General features: G+C 33.3%; 3 protein-coding genes across 3 annotated transcripts; 1 reads left to right on the top strand and 2 right to left on the bottom strand.

Annotated features, from left to right (window-relative positions):
• Positions 1–6973: 6973 nt before the first annotated feature.
• Positions 6974–15398, top strand: LOC125832026 (protein ALP1-like). The gene is made up of 3 exons (XM_049511148.1): positions 6974–7262; positions 7358–7583; positions 14166–15398. Exons 2-3 carry the CDS (start codon positions 7454–7456, stop codon positions 15203–15205), a joined length of 1170 nt encoding a protein of 389 aa, XP_049367105.1. The 5' UTR covers positions 6974–7262; positions 7358–7453; the 3' UTR covers positions 15206–15398.
• Positions 15399–15821: 423 nt separating this feature from the next.
• LOC125831970 (methyl-CpG-binding domain-containing protein 7) lies at positions 15822–20574 on the bottom strand. Its single transcript, XM_049511093.1, has 7 exons — positions 20398–20574; positions 18874–18993; positions 18694–18732; positions 17802–17939; positions 16465–16626; positions 16150–16378; positions 15822–16010 (listed from the first exon to the last, which is right to left on the bottom strand). Exons 1-6 carry the CDS (start codon positions 20572–20574, stop codon positions 16154–16156), a joined length of 861 nt encoding a protein of 286 aa, XP_049367050.1. The 3' UTR covers positions 15822–16010; positions 16150–16153.
• A 1659-nt stretch (positions 20575–22233) lies between these two features.
• LOC125831958 (zinc finger protein ZAT11-like) lies at positions 22234–22867 on the bottom strand. The gene has a single exon (XM_049511080.1). The coding sequence runs from the start codon at positions 22838–22840 to the stop codon at positions 22334–22336; it is 507 nt and encodes a 168-aa protein (XP_049367037.1). The 5' UTR covers positions 22841–22867; the 3' UTR covers positions 22234–22333.

Raw genomic sequence — 22867 nt, 5'->3', positions numbered from 1 at the left:
CCAAAAACTGTTAAATATAACTATGGGGCCCACATAACTTACAAAATCCACCATTTTTACCATCTTTATTAGCTCAAAGAAAGAGTTTCACGAATTCTAACACCATTTTCTCTAATATCTAACCACATAATTATTGTAAAAAGGTTGAATGAAATGGATCATCAAGAATTTCATTTGTCGGTAGAACGTAAAGATAGAAAATTAAGTTAATTGTATAATCTAGGAATTGAATGGTATAATATTTGCATTTACATTGTTCTTGGTACTTTCTATATACATATTGATATTTCTTTCCTTTGGTTATAATCCTCTTTTGTTTGTTGTTTATTTTAATTTTTTTTTTGTCTGGAGTGATTAATTCTCCAGAAAGGTCAACACGTGGGATGGTGGAGATTTTTGGTGGGTAATCTAGAACAAGTTTTACTTTGTGTATTGGGGTTCTTGAATTTCATGTTATTGGGGCTATTGCTGTGAATTTTTGGTATCGTCCTTGTTTGGTTGTTGATAAGTGGGTTCTACTAGATTTATTTTTTGGTATTTCTGACTGAAGTAGCTTTGTAACTTGTGTATTCATTCCTGATGTGGCTCTGTGATTGATGAACGGGACAAGATTCAGTGTATGAGTTTGGGTTCTTCTTTGTGTGAAGTTATGCTGTGTTGTGTTGGTTCCATCTTGTGATTGTAAATGCTAATATGGATGGTATTGCATTTGTTCTTGATAAAATAGTGTTAGATTTTGAAGTAATAAATTAAGAAGAGAAAAATAGTGGATTTGTAAATTATGTGGGGTCCACCGTTATATTTAACATTTTTTGGGACAAATTTGTTAAGTTTAGGGTAAAAGATCAAATTGAATATATTTTGTAATACATGAAGGACTATTTCAATCGCCTAGAATATATTAAGGACCAAAATAAAGCAACCCCTATACATGAAGGACCATTTTGATCATTTCCTCTCTCTTTGCATGTTGGATCATTGTGTTTACTTGTTTCATTAAGAGTTTTCTTCCATCATTTTGGTTTATACATTTGGCAGTTGAGACCTTAATTTGCGAACATTTATATATATATATATATATATATATATGACTTGGTCAAATTCCTTGATATTATGTTGACCTTTTCTACCATCTAGAAGTTATAAAAAAAAAAAAAAACTTTTCTACATAGCCTCAGCATCGATTAGAAGACCTATGAATTGTTTAATCTAGAAAAACAGTTGTGTTGACCTTTAGCTTCTTTTAAAAAAATAGAATAAAAACTCGTAAACAGCGACAAATATGACTTATAAATAAGTGGAAATTCAGGTCAGAAATTGGATATTATATTATTACTATAAAAAAAATAATTAAAAGCCATATAGCTCAACCTTGTCAACATTGTCTTATATCGATGCAGCAAGATTCTCCCCATCTTCTTACTTCACAAGAAAGAATGAGCTCTTTTGTGTTAAAATTGTTGCACAGGAAAAATTAATTTATTACATAAATATTTCTACAATGTTTATTTATTCTCTTTATCGTTCGAAATAATTTTGTATTATTTCACTGATTAATAATTTCATATTAGATTTTAAGTCAACAACTAGATACATGTATCTTTGCTAGTAAATGCATTTTGAGATATAGTTATATAGGGAGAGAAGAGAGACACGAGCAGTATAGCAGGAAGGCGAGCAAGAGTCTCATATACATGTGAATCACATTAGATACATGTATCCATTCTAGATACATTCTAAAATATAAATACATATAGGAAGAGAGGTGGTGAGAGAGGCAAGTGAGATAGGAGAGAGGTGAGTGATATAGGAGAGAGGCAAGTGGGAGAGTTAGTATATCTCAGATACATGCAAATACGTTTAGATACAATATATTTAGAACAAATTACACCTAATTCTGATCTCATATATTTGACGTGTATCTAGACGTGCTAGATACATGTATCTAGGATCGAAGTCTGACATGAATGATAATATTGAAAACACACAAAAAAAAAAACATGTAATTAGTCCCTAAGTGAAGTTCGCATAGTTCGCCTACGAATTTCTCAACTTAGTTGAAAAGTTTGCAAAAATCCAACAAACAAGCTTCAGCCCATATACATAACTATACGTGCCTCACTTAAGCCCAACGAGCATCCTATTTTTGGTGAATTTTAAATAGACAATATCTGGACTGGGCCTAATGATAGAGCTGAAGTCTAGTTTTAGGCCTCTTTTAACTTGTGCTCGTTTTTTTTTGTCTTCAAATTTATCTAGACGGAGAATAACTTTAGATGTATGCGATAAAAGTTGAAAATTTTCATTGAACTTCAATTTTATTTTATTTTTGTCTAAAGTGTGGCATTCTCAAGATCAAACATTGGATATTTTTGCTTGAAGTTTGATATGACTTGTCAGGTCAATTTCAGACATTTTTGAATGAGTTATGGATTTGATAAAACTGAACTTTAGATATTTTCTTACACTAGTTTTACCGAACTTGCCAAGCAGACATTTTTTTTTACTGAAATTACGACCTTCACAAGACCAAACTTTAGACATTTTTTAATGAGGTTGTAGAGACCAATACCTTCTCTTCAGTCATATATTTCTAAATTGCCTGTAAAAATTAGTCAAACTTCATGCATGTATGTTTGAAGTGCAGCTGGAACTTTTTTTTTCCCAAAATAAGATTTTTAACATGATTCAACATTCAAGTGTATTACACCTAAGCTCAAATTTTAAAGCGTAAGTTCCAAAATTTCATATATCGTAAAAACTATGTTTTTTCCTCAATTTATCCTAACAACAATAAATGAACAAATCCATTTTATAATAATAGTGATTTGTTATTTATTCCAAAATTCGTTTGATTTAAACTCATTTTTTATATTTAAAGTTTAAAACCCACTTCTTCAAAATATCATATTTCAAATTAAAAAAGTTATTATTGTACAACAACTAAAATTTCATTTAAAATTATCTAATACCAAGTAGCCGTTAAAATATTTTTTTTAAAACAGACACATGTTAAATAAGGGCAACCAAATAAGGCGGACCTTGAAATTTCACTACCCTAACGTCTAAAGCTATGTAGGATGAAATTGACAAATAGCAAATTTTTAGACTATTAATTATGAGATAGAGAAAATATATCTTATCATAAGGTAATATAAGTGAAATAATCCTTTTAACATCATTTTATTCTTGATATCTAATAAAAAAATTTTAACATTAATTCACTCATGATACTAGGAGGAAACATTGTTTCACTCTAATATTACAAATGAAATAAATTTTTATCAATTTTAAACTTCATGATTATTTTTTAAAAGATTTAAATGTTTAAAATCCAAGAAGAAATACTAGACATGGAACTACACATATATAAGAACAGGAAACCCTTGTCTTTTCCTCAACCAACTACTCCACTTTATCCACAAAATAATATGGAAGATAAACTTAAGGAAAATCGAAATGCTAGTTTTTTTATTCTTTCTGTGCTCCATATTTATATTTAGAATCGGCTTAAAAATTTATATTTACTGAATTCAACTTTAAAGATTTTTAGCACTATATTTATTTTACTATTAAATTATGAGTTCAAATCTGATATTTTTTGATAATTTTTGTAGATTTTTACATATATATCCATGTCAAATGTTATGATCGAGTTCAGATGAATCCGTAATCGAAAGGTTACATTTGTCCTTATCTATATTATAACTCAGTTAAATTCATATTCGCTCATTATGAAAATAGTATTTTCATTTTTCAACAAAAAAAAAAGAATTCATTCTCAGAAGCTCAAATTAAGAATTTTGATTGAGAATAAAAGACTAGTTATTGTTATAAAAGAGATAGTTACTATTAATTCTTTGGTAAATATAATTTTTTTGATATAGTTAATTTTATTTTAATAAAACTACTACTTCTAAGTACTTATTAGTTTCACCAAAATTTTAGTCAAAACACATCCATTTGCTAAAATAAATATTTCTTTAAAAGAATAAAGGCTTTTTAAGTTTTAACCTTTCAAAGTTTGACCAAACTAAGACTTTTTTTTTTTTTTTGAATCTGCCACTTGAATTAATAATAATATGAAATTAGTTGGTTATAATAAGTCAATACTATAATATTCACTGGTCCTTCATATTTACATAATATAGTTCTTCTATTATATATTTTCAAACATTTTTTCCTATACTATTTACCTTGAACTTATTTCTTTAGTATTATTTACCTTTTTTTCTTTTCATTTCCAACATTTCTTTAAACTAGCTAATCAATGATTCAACATAAGGAATAAAGTTAAGCCTAAGCATTTGCATGGAACATATTAAAACAAATAAAATAAGTTCATGCGTTTTATTTATATTAGATGCAAATAATATTTTAACTATAAAAAGGATAAAAAAATTTATATTATATTAAAGTATATACTACAAATAATAAAGTGTCAATTCAATCGCCCATAAAATGTTGAGACTTGAGAAAGATGATGAGGTCCAGTTAATTTGAGTCTAAAAGGGTAAAATAAAACAAAATATGTAATACGAGAAAGTAAGGTCATGTGAGGGTAAATATACAAACAAAAAAGTTTGAGGCGGGTGTGGTGCTAGGTCTCCCATAAAATTTAAGTGTAATTAGTAATTTATTATAGTTTAAATGTGTTTCTATGTCTTATTGCAACTTTATATATTTGATGGGATGGTAAGTATTCCAAATATCTTTGATTTAAGTCCTGAAAATGAAATTATATTTAGTAGAGAAAGTTTATTCCCTTAAAGTGATATTATTCTACATGAATTCAAATTATTTGAGCCTTAATTCAAAATTAGACATCGGAGAAAAAAAGTTCAACCCTATTTTCCATGTTAAATTGACTAGTATGGAAACTTTCTTACTTTTGATGGATGAATAGATTCAATAATGAGGAGTCTAAGGTTGACTAATATCGCAATTCTTTTTTATAACATGTATACAACCAATTAGGTACTACTGGTCATATATTATTAATATGTTTTTTCCCAAAACAAGTTTACCACCAACCCGAACAATAACATCTACTAAAATTTGTTCTTTAATGCATTTATCTAGAGATATCTAGAAGTTTTCTTAGCAAATAAGTACTTCTATTGAAACATATATATATAATCAAAAGAATGCTTAAAATATTTTATCACGTACGGAGTCAATATGATCATTTTCCAAACAAATCTTAGATGAAGAAATTATAAAAGAACTGTCAATTTTGACCATTATTATCAGATACGATTTATATTAGAATTTGATCTACTATTCATTCTCCTTCTTCTATGCTTTTGATGGTGGATCTTTGTCTTAGTAGAGTGTTTCAGTGCCACATATTTGTTCTCTTTTTCATTACTTAAAAAAGTGAGTCATCGCTTCATGTACAAGATATTTTAACATATGTACTAATCTACAATTACTAATATACAATCTCAAATATATCTCTTGGCCTAATATTCTCTATAGCAAAAAATTGTAATACTTGAAAATCATTTGATTATGAATTGTTTCATTATACTATTTTAAGTTAAAACGTTTATAATTTACTTTCATAACTAATAAGTCCCTTCGTCATGGTCAAGTTCTTTTTTCCCCGAGCCAATCATATTACAATTCTTTTTCTGATAGCAGGTCATATATGTGTAGATACAACTAGAATATTATCATATTACTAATATGTTTTACCCAAAACAAGTTAGTTCACCATCAACCCTAGACATAAATCCACTAAAAATGTTCTTTTTGATAAATTTAATTTGAGAGATTCAACTTTTTTTTGAGCATACAAGTTATTCTATTATAATTAATAGAATGCTCAAAATATCCCTATTTTAGAGTTAACCTGATCCTCTTTAATTCCAACAAATCTCACATGAGGAAATTGTGAGATAATTGTCAATTTTAACTATTGTCATGATTTGTACTATGATTTGATCAATTGCCAATTCTACTTTTCTACGTTCATGATAATGCATTCTTGTTTTAGTAAAGTCTTTTAGTGACACATGTTTGTCCTCTTCTTCATTACTTGAAAAAAATGAGTTATCAATTCATGTACAAAATACTTTTCACATTCTAGTATACAACTATTAGTATACAATCTCAAATATGCTTCTTAACCTAATACCCTCTAAAAACCAAATTTTATGATATTTAAAAATCATTTAAATTACGTGAATCTATCACATTTTACAATCTCAAGCTAAGAAATTTATTTATTTTAGTATCCCATATTCCCTCATCACAAACAAATTCTTTTTGCCCAAGTCAATCATATAAAAATATTTTATTGATATTTGAACATGTACGAAATATCAACCAACAAGAAGAAAAAAGGGATTAAATAACGAAAATCTTGAGCATTATTTGACGATATATGAGTCAATATTAATGGTGACTCACACCTCTAATTGACTCTGATTCTAATACCTATTAAATTATATAAATACTTTTTATTCATTTATATTTCAACAAAAAAAAATAAATGAGAAACTAAAATGAAAAGACATAATATTATTTAACTTCACCTCAACTATCATTCAATTTTAGATACACAAATAAACACTTGAAACGTCACAAAGTTGAACAAGTAGACACATATGTCCTACCTGATAACTCGCGCGAGATGCACGTGCCCTACATAGAAAATCACGTTGTCATGTAGGACACGTGTGTCTACTTTTCAACTTTATGATAGTTTAATTAATCTACTTCTTACTCATAGTTGGAAGACATAGATGTCGAAGTGACATCAAATTAAAGAAATACGTTTATGTATTATACCAAATAAAATCTACAATATCATTTCTCTCTAAATTACCCCTTAATCTAGATTATGGATCTAGCAAAGAATTGTTACAAATTGGTAATATCGACAACTTGACTTAAACCTTTAGCCCTTTTTTTTCTCCTTCGAATCCAATTTACGCTAAAGTTTCTCCCTCTGTCTTTTTTTTTTTTTCTCTCTGAAATCTATGAGTATTGACCATTGTAAAGACAGTTTCCACCGATTTTCATGTCTGTCACATTGTATTTTTAAGGAAACAACTAAACCAAATACTCTCTCTTTTGTTGTTACATTAATTTCTCCTAAAGCATTTTTCCTATTTTTTCTTGTTCTATAGTGTCTATACTCTTTTTATGCCAAAACCCACACCATAAACACTTTCTTATGCACTTTGCATGCTTTGAAACATTTCAAGAATACCACTCAACAAAAGCACACAACAATGGCATCAAAAAATGGGGTGAGTGAATTTTATTTGTTTTTATTGTATATGTAGCTTTGCATGTTTTTATAATCTTGAATATGATTATGATCTTTTTTTTGTTTTGTTTCAAGAAATGGGGTTTGTGTTATGTTTGAATTTCAATGGAGTTGTTGTGATTTTGGTTATTTGAAGCAAGTGGGATTTGTGGGTTTTGATTCAATTGAGTGATGCGTCCTGTTAGAGGGCATAAAAAGAAGAGGAAGGTAGAGAAGAAAGTTGAAAAGGATTCTTTAGCTTCTGGGTCTTCAGAGAATGGTTCTGCTGATTGGTGGGAGATGTTATCTAAAAGAATTGCTGGTAAAATTATTATCTTTTCTCATGTTTGTGTTAAATAAATATGTTTGTTTTTTGAAGTATTGAATACTGGTTTTTAATTCTCCTTTGATCATTTCCTATCATTCCTTGTAGGAATTTCGATTGGTGGATGGTTAAGTTAGTGTTTTTCGTTACCTCTAATTGATGTTACATGTTTCTGTTCTATCAATGTGCTGTGAATTTTGAACTAAAGATCCCTAATTTGCATTTGTTTACGAGTTTCGAATGCTATGGTTGACCTAATTCACTGATTCATTAAGTTACCAAATGTGTAAGAGGAAAAAAAAATGGCAGAATTGGCTAAATTATTATGCACTTGTAACAATAATGACTCGGATTTGGAAATGTGTTTGATGGTTTTACAAGGTCTGGAGTATAAGTTCTTACTGGTGTTGGCCTCTTGATTTTCCTATTTTTCGCTGAAGTTCCTTCTTTTTCTGATTAAGGTAGTATGGATTAGGAGTATATGCAGTGTACTTGTTTGAGATAGACTTAAGATAGAGTGCCATTTGAGATGAGCTTAGACCTGACAATGTGTTCTTTGATAGGACTGCTAACAGGAGTTCAGAGGAATATAATGATTTATTTTGTTCCGTTTCTATTAAAAATAGCATTTGAAGATCTTCATGTGTTTAATCAACAATGTGAGCACTGTCCAAGTGCAGGTAGGATGCACATTGCTTCAAATTCCAAGTTAGAGAGGAGAGTTTTGTTTAAATTCATATTATACGCTGTGTCGTTCTTTTTTCAATGAAGGTTGCTTTGTTTCAATGGTATGTTTTACCATACAACTTTTACTCAGGATCCTTTTGCTTTTACCATGTGAGGACAGGTGGGAAATGCTAACATGTTTTGCATATCAACTATGAATTGCTGGTTCTTCGCTTTCAAGATAGTCCCTTTTTTGGTAATGATGGAAGTAGGATACTGTGATAACCTAGGGCTGCTGATTTACAGCTAAAGTTAATTTTTTTCTTTTGGTTGATATGTTGTTTCTTTTAGTCTAGAGCTGAAAGTACTGTGAAAAGCTGGAGAAGATACCTAGGAGGTTTTGAGAATTCGAAACAAGTTGCCAACAAAAAAAAGAAAAGAAAATCTTTTAGGTTATTTTAAGTTATCCAAGTTGTTAGACTAGACAGTGAGGATCAGTATTTGACAACAACAACAACATATCAGTGTAGTCCCACAAAGTAGAGTTTGGGGACCCCTACCGCATAGGTAGAGGCGCTGTTTCAAGGAAAAACAGTCCAGAAAAAGAATAAACAGAAGTGAAAGCATAATAAAGCATTATGAACAAGTACAACAAAATAATATGATTATTGAAGTAAAAGAAAAAACAATAGATAGTAGCAGAAATCGAAGGACAAGACACTACAGGAGCAATACTACGACTACTGGTATGGACGGATAGCAAGACAACTCACTACCACCTACTAACCTCCTAGCCTAATCTGTTCCCTCCGCAACCTCCAATCTATAGTAATCTGGAACTACGCCATGTACGAACTAGCCTTAAATAGTTAAATTGAACCACCCGTCCAACAATTATTCTTGTAGAACCAAAAATTAAATTTGCCAGTGTTTTGTCTCTATGCGTGAGTGGCTGCTAGAATTTCTATCTGCTTGAGCAGTTACTGACATGCAATTTCTGTCTATACCTTCAGGAAGCCTACCTGTGGTTTTCCACCTATTGGCCAAGTTCCACGTGCACGAATACTTCCAAAGAAGCTTCTTGACTCCTTACCTTTCCATCCCCGTAATGCTACAAAGGAAAACAGCTTTTTGTTGCCTCGTCCAAATTATAACCAATCTTCTCATCTTTACTTCATCTGTCTTCCCTTAGAGAACCATTTACAATATTTAGCTGTCTTGAGATCTTGATGAGAGATTCATCTGCCCGTAAATTTTGCATCTGTCATCTTTGGCTAACATCTACTGATAATTGGTGATAATTGATGACCAAAATATCATTGTCTTTCTCTTTAACATCCTATCTTGGCTAGTATATTCTTGTAAATGTGTCTACTTCTCTGGATCTTCCCCATGCTGGTTGAAAATCATGTTTTGTGTTAAAGGCTGTAAGAGGAAATTGTTTTCTCATTTTTTCTATGGCCAAAAGTTCTTATTCATTCCCTTTTAGCAGCTTCTAGTTTGGCATCTACTTTGTAAGTTGTCACATGGATTTTAAGTTTCCATTCTACATTGAAGCCAAGAACTCAGTGAAACTCAGTGAACCTGGCTTGGTCAAGAGATTGGGTTAGGATATATCAAATTCGATTAAGGATGTATCTAAGGGACACATTTTGCTGAAGTACTCAGACCAAAGGAGCTATTCAAGTCTGGCAAGGTTGTCCAAAAGTTCAACATAATGATAAATAAACTGAGAAAATGAAAGTTAAGAACATCCTTTGTTTGCCATCAGTTTCTTACTTTGAACTAAGATGCAGTCTGTCAGTTAACCGAGCAGATTAAATGGTTCAAGTAGTCCTGTCTTTAGAGAATGATATTACTTTTCTCACTTTCAGTGGATTAGCGTGGTGGTCCTCTTGTTAGGCTAGTTTTGTTCCTCTCAGTTGTTGAAGAAATGGTACTTGTGAATGCCTTGCACATAAAACAGTTTTCGGTGAAGCCATTAGGCCTGGATGTTTCAAATTTTGAATGAGTTAGAATCGGTGGAGTTTTTCGTGAAATGAGAATGGAACTCAGATAGATTTATAAGTTGATTCCACAAATGTTCTAGCTCCTACCATTATGTACTGTGAGGATAATTTTTAGTTAGTTTAAGCTCCTCATACTTGACGATTTTGTACTCTAGAAGTACTTGCTTAAAAACAACTAACTGTGGTAGATCAGTTTACATTTAGCTTTTCAAAAATTGGTCCTTCCCACGAATGTTGAGCATATATGACTTCTCTAAAGATCAATTAATATTTGATAGTTTTGGAAAGCTATGTTGCTTGGACTCTTCAAAAATGCCACTGGGTGCGTGTCGGAGGAACACAGGCGCGGCTGCATTTTAGGAGAGTCCCGAGCAACATAGTTGGGAAGTATGAAATTTATGAGGCATTTTCTGTACTAAGCTGTGAATGGGGATTGAGAGGAGAATTAATGGATTTTCCCAAGCAAATGCCAGTGCCCACAGAGGTTTCTCTACTCGTTCTTACTGTGGAGATGTAGCTGAAGCATATTTATGCAAATTATTTTACCAGGCAATAGATGATATTAAGGATTTGCTGCAGTAAATGCCATTTTTTCTGCTGTCGCTCTTCGTATAAAGGTTATCATATAAAGATATTACTAGAATCTACTATGGTGCTCATGTCTTTGCTTTCCACATGGATTAATGATGATATTCAAGTAGATTTAGAGTTATAAAGCTGTTGAATCTGTAAATGAGATGTTCAATTAGGGGTAGACAATAACATATTCTAGCTTAGTTTCTTTGAATGGGAAAGAATTAGAGGAAAAGACCAATTTGGAAATGCCTCTTAGCTCTTTCAGCAAGTATATCTTTGTCTATTTCAAGTCTAGTGGCATAAGTAATTGTTGATATACCACAAGTTACTTGGTGCAAAAAGTTGACAGAGAATCAATATCACTGTGTTTTTGGTAGCATTGATTTCTGATAATAACTTCTTCGGGTGTGTTCGGTATGGTCCAGAAAATGTTTTCCAATTGGTCAAAAAAATTGGAAAATATTTTTTCTAGGAAAACAAGTTTCTTAAAAATGAGGAAAATGTCTTCTCTAAAGGAAGTAGGGAAACAAGTTCGACAAGTGACAATATTTGATTGTGTCTTCCCCACCCTCCAACAGTACACTTCATCTTCACCCCCACCCCATAGCCCCCATCCCCACCACTCCACCCCCAACCCCACTTCCACTTTCCATGGTATTTTGTAGATTATATACAAATGTTTTTAGGATAATATTTTCTACTTATGTACCGAACACAAGAAAATAGGTAAGAAACCCACTTGTTTTTTTGAAAAACATTTTCCAAGATACGAAACACACCCTTCATCTACTCCATAGGATCACTGGTGAGCAGTAAAGTATGCCTTAGGTTTCCTAGGTCCTTTCTTCATACCTGCACCGGTGCACCACTCACATACATAAGGAACCTATCTTTATCCATAAAAGATAATAGCAATAGTTTTTTTTTTCTAAAAATGATTATGAACCTTTGTGTTGGATTTAGAAGCTCTCCAAATTTATAAGCAAACATATGTGTGTGTAAAAATATGTATATGTACGAGTAATGCCAGTAACTATTACATTTACAAGTAATCAACAGAATCTTGGAGGTCTTCGAACCCCATGAATATGCTACTAAATACTCACTCCATCCCAATTTAAGTGTCTTTGTTTGACTAGGTACAGAGTTTAAGAAATAAAGGGAGACTTTTGAATCTTGTGGTCTTAATAAATGAAAGATGTGTGTAGTCCTTTTAATCTTGTGGTCTTAAACTTGCAATTTAGAATGCTGGAATTGGAAAACATACTACATATAGAAAGAGGTGCATTTTGTAGGACAAACCAAAAAGGAAAGTAAGACACTTAAATTGGGACAAAGGGAGTAATTCTTTTGGAAAAATACTATTACAGTAACACTATTTATGAAGGGCGTTTGCTTGTTTTTGTGTATTTCTTCTGCATGTCCATTGGTGCCTCTCTTATGCTTGAGGGCACAATTAATCATACTATTTGGTTATTTTGTCGCTTGAACTGCCATAAGATGGTGTCCCATATTTGACAGCAAAGGAAACAATTATATTTTGTTCTAAACTACATGAGAAGTACAAATATGAAGCTCAAATTAGAAACCTAACAGTGTAGGAGGTGATAGACTTGCGGCAAAGTAATAGACTTAGTGAAAACCCCTTGTTTTCCATACTATCAGTAGAGGTGAGTAGGATGGAGGGTTTAATTTATACAGTGAAAGGAGATATATTTTTTATATTGGTTCTTAATTAAACAATTAATCTAATCAAGAAATACGAAAGTCGCAATATCTTGAATAGTATTCTGTTTTGCTCTTTTCCAGTGTTAAGCGATAAATGGTTCTCTGTTCCTTAAGTTAAAAATCAAAGAAAAAGAACTATTTACAAAAAAGGTGTTCCTAGTCACAGAGAGAGTTGGAAAGCAAAAGAAAACAGAAGTTCAAAAAAAATGATCAAGAGAATAGTATTTATTGTTCCTTGATAATTGGTGTTCTTTTATTGTCTTGGTTTTTCATATGTTGCTTCGCTCGAATATATCAAAGCAAGGTAGAGGTAGAAATCCCCTGTTCATTTAAATTAGTTATGAAGTTCTGCAGAACTAGCTTCCGATCTCTGAACGTCTATTAACTAATGTGGGAAATGGCATTGGCCTACAATTTCGACTGTACCTTGTTGAATACTTTGCTTTTTCTAAGTCAAGAAGAAACATAATATGTATGTTTCTTGTGGAACACATTCATGAACAAGAGCACGAAAATATCCAAGTTCACAGAAAATATCCATATGAAGTGGATCTGTTGATCGATTTTGTGATTCCCTTGATAAATGATTAACAGTTTGATCCATAATGGAAGCTTTAGGAATCTACCCTTTTTACTGGCCTAACTAAATCGTACCGAAGCACTTGAAGAGCTTTCCGAAACCTGTTTGATATATTTCAAGGGATTACTAGTAAGAATCAAACTTTCTTGATCCCTTATGCAAGAAGAACTAATTTTATTAATTAATTTGTGTCAAGCAGTGAAAGTATTATAGTTTCAAACTAGTGGTCGTTTGGTAGAGTGTATAAGAATAGTACTGAAATAGAGTGTATTACTAATGCTGGAGTTATTCTAATCCATTATTTGGTTTGGTGTATTAAGGGAATTTTTGTCTTTAACCATGCTTATCCATGTATTAATAGCCCTTGTATTACTAATACCATGATTTTCTATGCATTAGTATACACCCTAAAATACTGAATAGGGTGTGTATTAGTTATACATAGACTGAAAATCATACCAAACAAAAGATTAATAACGTCATAACTAATACATGTATTTGATTTTCTAATACATCCTACCAAGTGATCCCTTATAACCACCAGCCTATTCAGCCAAACCACCTGAAATCATACGATTTACTGTGCAATGTTGCATAATTTGAACATGTTGCTGTTACAAGTACTCAACTATGTGATTTTCACTTTTTAAATTCTTTTTCAGGTATATATTTGCATGGCAGTTGTAATAACAGAAAATACGATTACTTTACTTATTTTAACTTGCTTTCTTAATCAACCTAAATTCTTGTACTTGACAATTTGTAATCTCTAGTATCTTTTCTTTGATGCTCACCTGTAACACTCCCCACCTCCACCCCCAAATTAGTAGCAAGGTCCATTGGCTGCTCGTTCCACTGAGTCATAAATTGCTTTAAGTACATATTTGGCGGAGTTAAATTGACATCCTGTCCAAGTATTGTGACTCTTGTTTCATGATTGTGATTGATTGCAAGTGAACTGTATGGTCTTGCAGCTTGAAATTTGATTACTGTAGTTGATAAATTATCTTTTTTCTGCAGGAAATGTTTCTCCGTCAAAGAGTTTGGATGAGTTCCAATCTGTTTTCAAGATGTCTAGAAGAACTTTCGACTACATATGTTCCCTTGCAGAGGTGCACATGCAGGCAAAATCAGCCCACTATGTGTTTTCAAGTGGCAAGCCCATGTCTTTGCATGAGCAAGTAGCGTTAGCTATGAGGAGGCTGAGCTCAGGTAATTCTCTAATTTCAGTGGGCGACTCGTTTGGTGCACACCACTCGACAGTGTCTCAAGTAACTTGGCGCTTTATAGAGGCTATTGAGGAAAAGGGGCTTCACCACATACGGTGGCCTTCAACAGAGGAGGATATGACAGAGATAAAGTCCAAGTTTGAAAGAATTCAAGGACTTCCAAACTGTTGTGGTGCAATTGATGCTACACACATCACAATGATGTTATCTTCCTCCGAGCAAACAGCTGACGTATGGCTCGATCAAAATAAGAACCACAGCATGGTCCTGCAAGCAGTTGTTGACCCTGATATGAGGTTCCGTGATGTTGTCACAGGATTGCCAGGAAAGCTGAACGAGAATTCAGTGCTTCAGAGCTCAACCTTATTTAAACTCTGCGAGAAAGGAGAGAGGTTGAATGGAAATAAGATGAAGCTATCTGAAGAAACAGAACTACGGGAATATATAGTTGGTGATTCTGGTTATGCCTTGCTACCTTGGCTTTTAACTCCTTATCAAGGCAAAGAACTTTCAGAATCTAAAGCTGAGTTCAATAAGAGGCATTTAGCAACTCGTATCGTGGCACAGAGGGCCTTAGCTAGGCTGAAAGAAGTCTGGAAAATGATTCATGGAATGATGTGGAGACCTGACAAGCACAAGCTACCAAGGTTTATCCTTGTATGCTGCATTCTTCACAACATTGTTATTGACATGGACGATGATGTCTTGGATGAGTTGCCTCTATCATCTCATCACCATGACCCGGGATATGGGCAAGAGGTCTGTGAATCTGTCGACAAGTCTGCTTCAGTTTTGAGGGACAATCTGTCCCTCCACTTAACTGGAAGATGACATTCTTAAATGATGTGAATGCTTCTTGGTGAGTGAATAGCATAAGCTATCTATTTGATGGCAGATAAAGAGTATTTTCAAAGATCTGTAGGCATTTGATTTTTATGTTTTGTTTTATAAGTTTGATTAGAGTAAACTTTGAGATATAACTTGTAGGAAATAAGACATTATGGGTGGATAGTTTCCTTATTTAAGCATACAGTGTTTTGCTATCCAAATTCTTGGTAACTTTCACAATTTAGCATGTTGTTTAACTTGTGCAATGAATGGTGCCAAGGGTTGCCCAAATTCTTGGTAACTTTCACAATTAGCAACTTTGAGTTGTGCCAATCGTTGGCTGAACTCAAAATTGAAGTGTTCTGTCTCTTTAGAGCAGTTGTGAATCAAATCCAGAAAGCACTCCTTTAGGAAGCTCAATTTGTAGGATCGGAGAGAGAATACTAACATGTGTGCAGGCGTTTTGAGAGAGCGCAAAATTCTTTTTTGAGCAAGTTTTTTATCAGGATACTAAATGCTGTTATACTGTCTTTGACTGAACCTACAAACTTTAATTGTACATCCTTACTTAAACATGTAAAAAGTTGTCGAATTGTTATACAACACATTTAGAACATGAACAAACACAGAATTAACAGGACAACAGATTCTCTACAGTGGTTAAACAGCAAAGTGATAAAGGAGTTGCATAATGTTAGTATCTACAAGATTTAGCATGCAATTCTCTTAGGTCAGAAGCAGTCCGAGCTTTCTTGAAGCGTAAACAACTGTTTCCAACTGCATTCTTTTTGGACTCTCCAATTAGTGCCTGCCTGCAAGGAGGATAAGAAAACAAATGCAGAGAGCAGTGTTAAGGTGCGCTCCACACGTTTGTTGGGAACGTTACCTCCAGAGAAAATATATGAAAGGGAGTATAGGAGAGTGGAAGCTTTAGTGCTTTCGCTTACCTTTCTAGTCCGGGTTTTCTGCATTCAGGTTCTCGCCATTCATGAACAACATGAATCTTTCAGTCCATTGTTGTTTTACTGAATCAGGAATTGGTGTTCCAGCAATGAAAGGATTCCAAGCATCCCCTTTAGGACTAGAAAGAACCCAATTTACTTTTGCTGGTGGAGAAAGAAACGATGATTTGTCCGAATTCTCTGTAATGATGTTCCTCTTACATGGAAGAGATTTCTACAAAGGCAAATAAGGAGACATATTCTTGACATCAAAAGAAGATAAATGCCATGCTTATATTGCCCTTCACGATATTAGCTCACCTTTGCATGATGGTACAACTTAAACATCTTGGACAGTGGTTTATTCTCTTTCAATTCTTCTAGAGTAGCAGACAAAGGAATGTTTTCTCTCATTTGCGCCAAGTATCTTTGTGCTGCTATCCTGGATCTAAATTTTTGTCCAGTACCTGGTTCATAGTAATACTGCACACGAGGACAAAAAGCACACGAGGACAAAAAATAAACTAGTTTACAATTTCATCAGAGAGGCACTTTCCAAAACAAATAAGGAAAAGGAGAAACGGAGTAGCCGTTGACATAATATCCCAAAACGGACAAGAACAGCATGTTAATAGATGAAACTTCATTAACTTGGACAGAACAACATACCCCGTGTAGTCTCACAAAGTGGGGTTTGGAGAGGGTAGAGTGTATGCAGACCTTACCTTAGAGGTAGAGAGGTTGTTTCCGATCGACCCTCGGCAAGAAATAGACAGAACTTGATGGTAAATAACTGCATTAATTAATATGCTTATATGTGGTCCTTTCATACGGCGTGGAGAAGGTCTTAGCACAACCGTCAGGGTTTTAAGGATGGAACTATGATGTTGTGCCCACATGTGATAGATTAGTCAGTCCTATAAACTAATAATTCACTTAGATATCCAGGAAGGTTGTAAAGTCTAATATAGTTCTCCACAGTGGCGTACGCAGAATATTTCGTAAATAGTGTGAACATTTAAAAAGTGAACACATAAATTAGTTACTATATTGACATGTGGTGTCATTTTTCTAATTTACACCCAATATTTTCATTTTGCTTGTTATCAATACATACATATTTAGTAAAATAACATTTCGACGAAGTGGTGTCAACTGACAACGCTTGGGTCACGGTGCACCCCTCGCCTGGTCCGCCAATGTCGATTATACTAGATCAGCAAGGTAATTCAGTAATGCACCTAATGCCTGTCACAGATAGTAATTCTCATGATAATTTCCCTATATATAATTTCGTTAAAAAGCAAGAGCATGCTCAAATGGCACTCTGTAGAACGTGCAAAATGAAGCACATATCAATGAATCTCAATCATGAGACATGTTGTACAATGTTTAGGAAAAACTTATGAAAAGAGTTCAAAGTTTTAGGATGATTCTATTCCCGCCCTGCCTCACCATCCGCTATCCGCCCTTAGGGGAATGCTCTCTTACCTAAGAAAACTATACTTCACAAACTTCCATAGATGTTACTTTCGATCTGAAAATTACCGTGATTTATTAGACACAAATGATTGGGCCAATTTGAGCTAACATAACAGCAGCTGATATCAAGGTAGATAGATGAAACAAATTCACTATTGAAGGACAGGAGAGTGTACCTTATCCACCATGCTTCCGTCTGTACGTGGTACCTCTTCTATCACCCAACCATCAGGAAGATCATAGGGTAAGGTGGTTGCTCTTGTTGACGGCACAATTGCCCATTCATTCAACTGCTCTTCATCCATTCTAACGATCTGAAATTTTATCAATGTCAACTATCAAGTTTCCTATTTGATTCAGAATACATCTTTCACCTTGCCTAAAGGCACCATCATGTGATGATTAAAGTTAAAATCCCAGCCTTTACTGACATAGCCTATGAATGTAAGATGAGCATGTTTGTTGTCTAACTTTCTTCAAGGAATACAACAACCTCGATTCATTTATATAACATTTCTGAGTAAGCAGCAGAATTAAGGCTTTGCATTCCCTCTTAATGATTCTCAAATGAAGTTTTTGTTTTAAAATCGTAAGAAAACAACGACAACAGTGAAAAAGTAGTATTTCGCACATAGATTTCAAAGTTCCCAAGGCCTTTCACTACATTAAAAGCTTAAGATTGCTGTTGCAATTACTAGGAGAAGATTCAGAATCTTACTAACCAGCATTAGACCGGAAATTCGGACTATATTTTTCAGAGTTACTTTTTAGTAGGTCAAATGACTAGTAGTTTCCCACACGAATTATCATAACTCGTTTTCATCTGAAAAACCAAGTCCATTGCTTTTTGACAAATTTCAATTTTCAATTACAAGAACAAGGGAGAGAAAAAGAGCAACAATATGACCCTCTTCCTTTCAGCTGCCCCCATCCCGAACCCAAGATAAAAAAACACAAGAAAAAAAATGTAAATAAAGTTTAACGAAAATATACTACTATAATAACATAACATCCACAAGAAGTAGTTGAATAAAAGATCTGAGGGCCAAAGTGCAGTCAAATCCGTACCTTCCCATCGTAGATGACCATCTTCCGAGATAGAGAACTCTGTGAAGGACGAATACTCCGTAGATGAACAGAACAGAAAAAAACACCAAGTAAAAAAAAAAGAGAGGAGTTTCATACTCAGGCATCATCAAACTAGCGAAAGTACTAAATTTTTGTGAAATATTCAATTCTTAAACTTGCCTTAGGATAATTTCTCACTCCCGATGCCCTGATTCTAGGAGCAAATATTTGACCGTTCAATCGTCGCTCGACATCTCTCAATGATCTGAACTTTTGTCCAGTCCCAGGCTCATAGTAGTACTGCATGAAAACATAATGTATGTGTTAAAGAGTATCATGCTTTAAAACACAATTGGCATTTATGTAATTAATAATCTGACACATGGATAGGGAAAAATTTAGTTCCATCACATCGAAATGAAAGAACGTGGCCAAGCCTGCATAGGTCACTCAAAAGGTTACAAATTTCCAGTAATATCTAATCCACAAATCAGCTTTTATCTTTTGAGGTCTTGTTATCTACACATTGTGTAAACACAGATGCTCAGCGTAAGCTTTCACCAATCAAGTTTGATGGAAAAACTAGAGGTTAGAAATCTGGAATTGAATGCCATATCTATAATTATAGAAGCAAGGACTCATCATTGATCCTCTGCAGTATCTATATTAGCACCAGAAATGATCTAAAACAGTCATAGACTTGTAAAATTGAAGGTCAAAATCCACGCCTCAAAGTACAGATACATAAACTCTTTCATCACGCACGGCATGACCTCAGAGAAAAAGTCCTAAAGATCTCATATTCAATTCAGCTTCATTCTTAGTCCTGGCCAATCTCTCTCTTACATGTCAGCTATACCGTGGACCTACCATGTAAGGTTCCCCAGGGACAAATTACCCATCTGTCCACTAATATTCCAATTCCATGACAAAATGAATCACATCAGATTTTGCTTCCCTCCGCTCTCCCAGTCCTTTTCAGTCGCCCTCTAAAACTAAAGTCAGTTGAGCTCTTTCGGCTCTTAGACCAGCTGTAATCCTTCCTCCTATGCATCCTTAGAGTCAGTAAATACTTCAGCATGCACAAAAATGCAAAGCATTCTGAAACTAACATATCTCTTGAAATGAAGCATGTATGTATAACGGTATAGCAACACTAAACCTTTAAAATACCTTAGTTTCTGGATAACTAGCAAAACATCCAAATGATTGAAAGTTAAACATCTACTCCTACAAACAGAATCCTATCTCATTTGCAGTTGATCTACCTCCATTCATGAAAATGTCTCTTTTCTTGCTATTCTTTTAGGCCCGTCCCCAAAAAAATGTCTCTTTTCTTACTATTCTTTTAAGCCCGTCCCAAAAAAATGTCTCTTTCTATATTTAGTATGCTTTCCAATCACAACATTATTTAAAACCATAAGACTTAAAAGTACTACACATGTTTAATTTTAATGTAGGATCACAAAATTAAAAAAATTCTCTTTATTTCTTGAGTTTCGTGACTAATCAAACTAAGACATATAAATTAAATCAGAGGCATCAACTCAATAAGTCATCTCTTTTCTTGTTTCTAGTTTTCTTCAACTAAGAAAATAACTCTAGATAATAACTATTAGTTGAATGATCATGTGAGAAATCAATTTCAATAGCAAATTAACTTGAAAGTAAATAATTTGGAAAATGTTAAAAAGAAAAGTGTACCCTGTCAACTCGATCGCCACTAGAGCGAAGCACTTGTTCAATACCCCAACCAGGTGGTAACTTAAACCTTGATGAGGAGGACGACGACGGCGCAACCATTAGTTGACCGGAAGTTGGGTACTCTGCGCCGCTTCGGTGGCGGCGTGGCGGTAGCATTGTGGAATTGTGTTTCTCCATTGTATGCCTCTTCACAATATGACACCACTTGGTATATATGGGTGGCAATGTATTTGTTTATTGTTTTCATGACACATCACTAGTCACATTCTTTATTTATTTTTATTTTATTAGTAAGCTAGTAAAATTATCCGCGCTTTGCGCGAAAATTTAATATCACGAAATTTATAAAATAATACTTAAAATCTATCAATCATTAAAACTAAAATACTATAGTATCTTACATACAAGATTGCGAAATAACAAACATTAATAATGTAGAGGAAAATGAAAATTATTACATCTTATCATTTATCCTTAATAACATAAGCATAAATTACTGACTGTAAAAATACGTACCAGGATCTGTAACATAAGCAATAGTGTTAGTGAGCCACTCAACAGTAGCAAAGTAACACAAATATTTAATTGTGAAGAAGAAGAAGAAGAAGAGGTTAAGAATTTTCGTTGTTCTAAAATGAGAGGAAATCCCTCTATTTATAGACAACAAATGATAGTGTGAACAAATATTTATTGTGCCTTATCGGAAATGTTACAACTATTTGAAAAAGTTGCAACCCTTCGGAAAGGTCACAACATTTCATAAAAGTCGCAACTCTTCATTAAAGTCGCAACTTTTCATAAAAGTCACAACTTTTCATAAGAGTCGCAACTCTTCATTAAAGTCACAACTTTTCATAAAAGTCGCAAATGTTCATTAAAGCCGCAACTTTTCATAAATGTAAGGGGAAGGCTAGTTTTGGAAATAAATAAATAAAAAGGAAATTCTGATTTGGGGTAGCGCCACGTAGGTGGGCCCAAGATTCTCTTTTATATATATAGATAGATAGATTAGTACTACTTAGAGCCCGTTTGGATTAACTTAAAAAAAATAGCTTTTAAGTCAAAAATAAAAAATCAAACTGAAATGACTTTTAAGTCAAAAAATAAGAAGTGGGGAGACCTACTTTTGATTTCTGACTTATTTTAAGTCATTTTTTATCTTGCCAAACACTTCGTAACTTATTTTAAATCATTTTTTAATTATTTTAAGTTATTTTTTATATTTGCCAAACACTTTCAGAAGTTAAAAACTGACTTGACTTAAAAGTAAGTTTGAGCGATTTTTAAGCCAATCCAAACGGGCTTAGTTTTCTCGCCAATTTTTGTTATGCTTTTAAGACAACGCTAAAACTTCAAATAATTTTTGTTATGTTTTTAAGACAACGCTAAAACTTCAGATATGTACGAGGTTTAGAAAAAGGTCGGACACAAAGACGTCTATCTTTTGCAACCACAAATATGTTAAAGAGAAATATAACCGTTCACATTTATTTTTTTTGACATGTTCTAAATTCAAATAGTGCAAAACATTTTCATTTTATGCTTTCTTCCTAGTATAGCTATTATTGTAGCCATCTCTCTCTCTCTCTCTCTCTCTTATACAGTTCAATTAATAGTCAAAAACAAACACAGATTTGCTTAGATCATTCTAATTGGTTGATTTCGAAAATCATCAACGTTGAAACTTTTTTTTCCGTACTTATCAAGCGCAAATAAGTCGTTATCGATGCCAAATTAGCAAAAAATCAAATCTGACTCTATGTCATGTCATACCTTAGATAATTTTGATTATATATATTTGCTAAACTTACGATTAATTGCAAAATATAAACTGGATGAATTAATTAAGAAAATATATAAGAAAAATGAATGAATACATTAAAAGAATTAACAAATGAAGTATTACAGCTTCTTCTAATCCTACAAGAATATAATATCAAATAAAAATTCTCAAAACAGGAGATGCAATTGGTGCGGTCGGCCATAACTTGAAATCAACATTATCATCACGAGGGGTTAAATTTAAGTCCAAACAAAAAATCCTCTTGCTGCTATTCGACTTCGTCAACACTGGTATCATCCTCGACGTTTTATTAATTTCATCGCGATGACGCTTCATGTGCCCTCCTAACGCTTGACCCAAAGAAAACTCCACACCACAAATAGAGCATTTATGCATCTTGTTCTTTTTGTTGGTTTGAACAAGAAACTCTCCTAGTAATCTTGGCTTTTTATTATGACTTGCACGATGACCGCCTAAGGCTTGAAAAGACGGGAAGCGTTTATTGCAAGTCTTGCATTCAAAATCATTAATATGATGATGATCTGATGAAGATGAAGTGTTGTTGGTATTGAAACGAGACAAAAGCATTAAGGCGCAGTTAGCCATGGCCTCTGCTTCCACTAGCACATCCTCTCCTCTGCTTCTTTTTAAGGCACTCATATTATCAAGAATGAAGACACAAAGTTG

Source organism: Solanum verrucosum, unplaced genomic scaffold, assembly GCF_900185275.1.
Source record: "Solanum verrucosum unplaced genomic scaffold, falcon-dt-bn FXZP01000042.1, whole genome shotgun sequence".
NCBI classification, from domain to species: Eukaryota; Viridiplantae; Streptophyta; class Magnoliopsida; order Solanales; family Solanaceae; genus Solanum; species Solanum verrucosum.
Note: the sequence above shows the minus strand (reverse complement) of the source record. Positions and strands in the feature narration are given on the sequence as shown.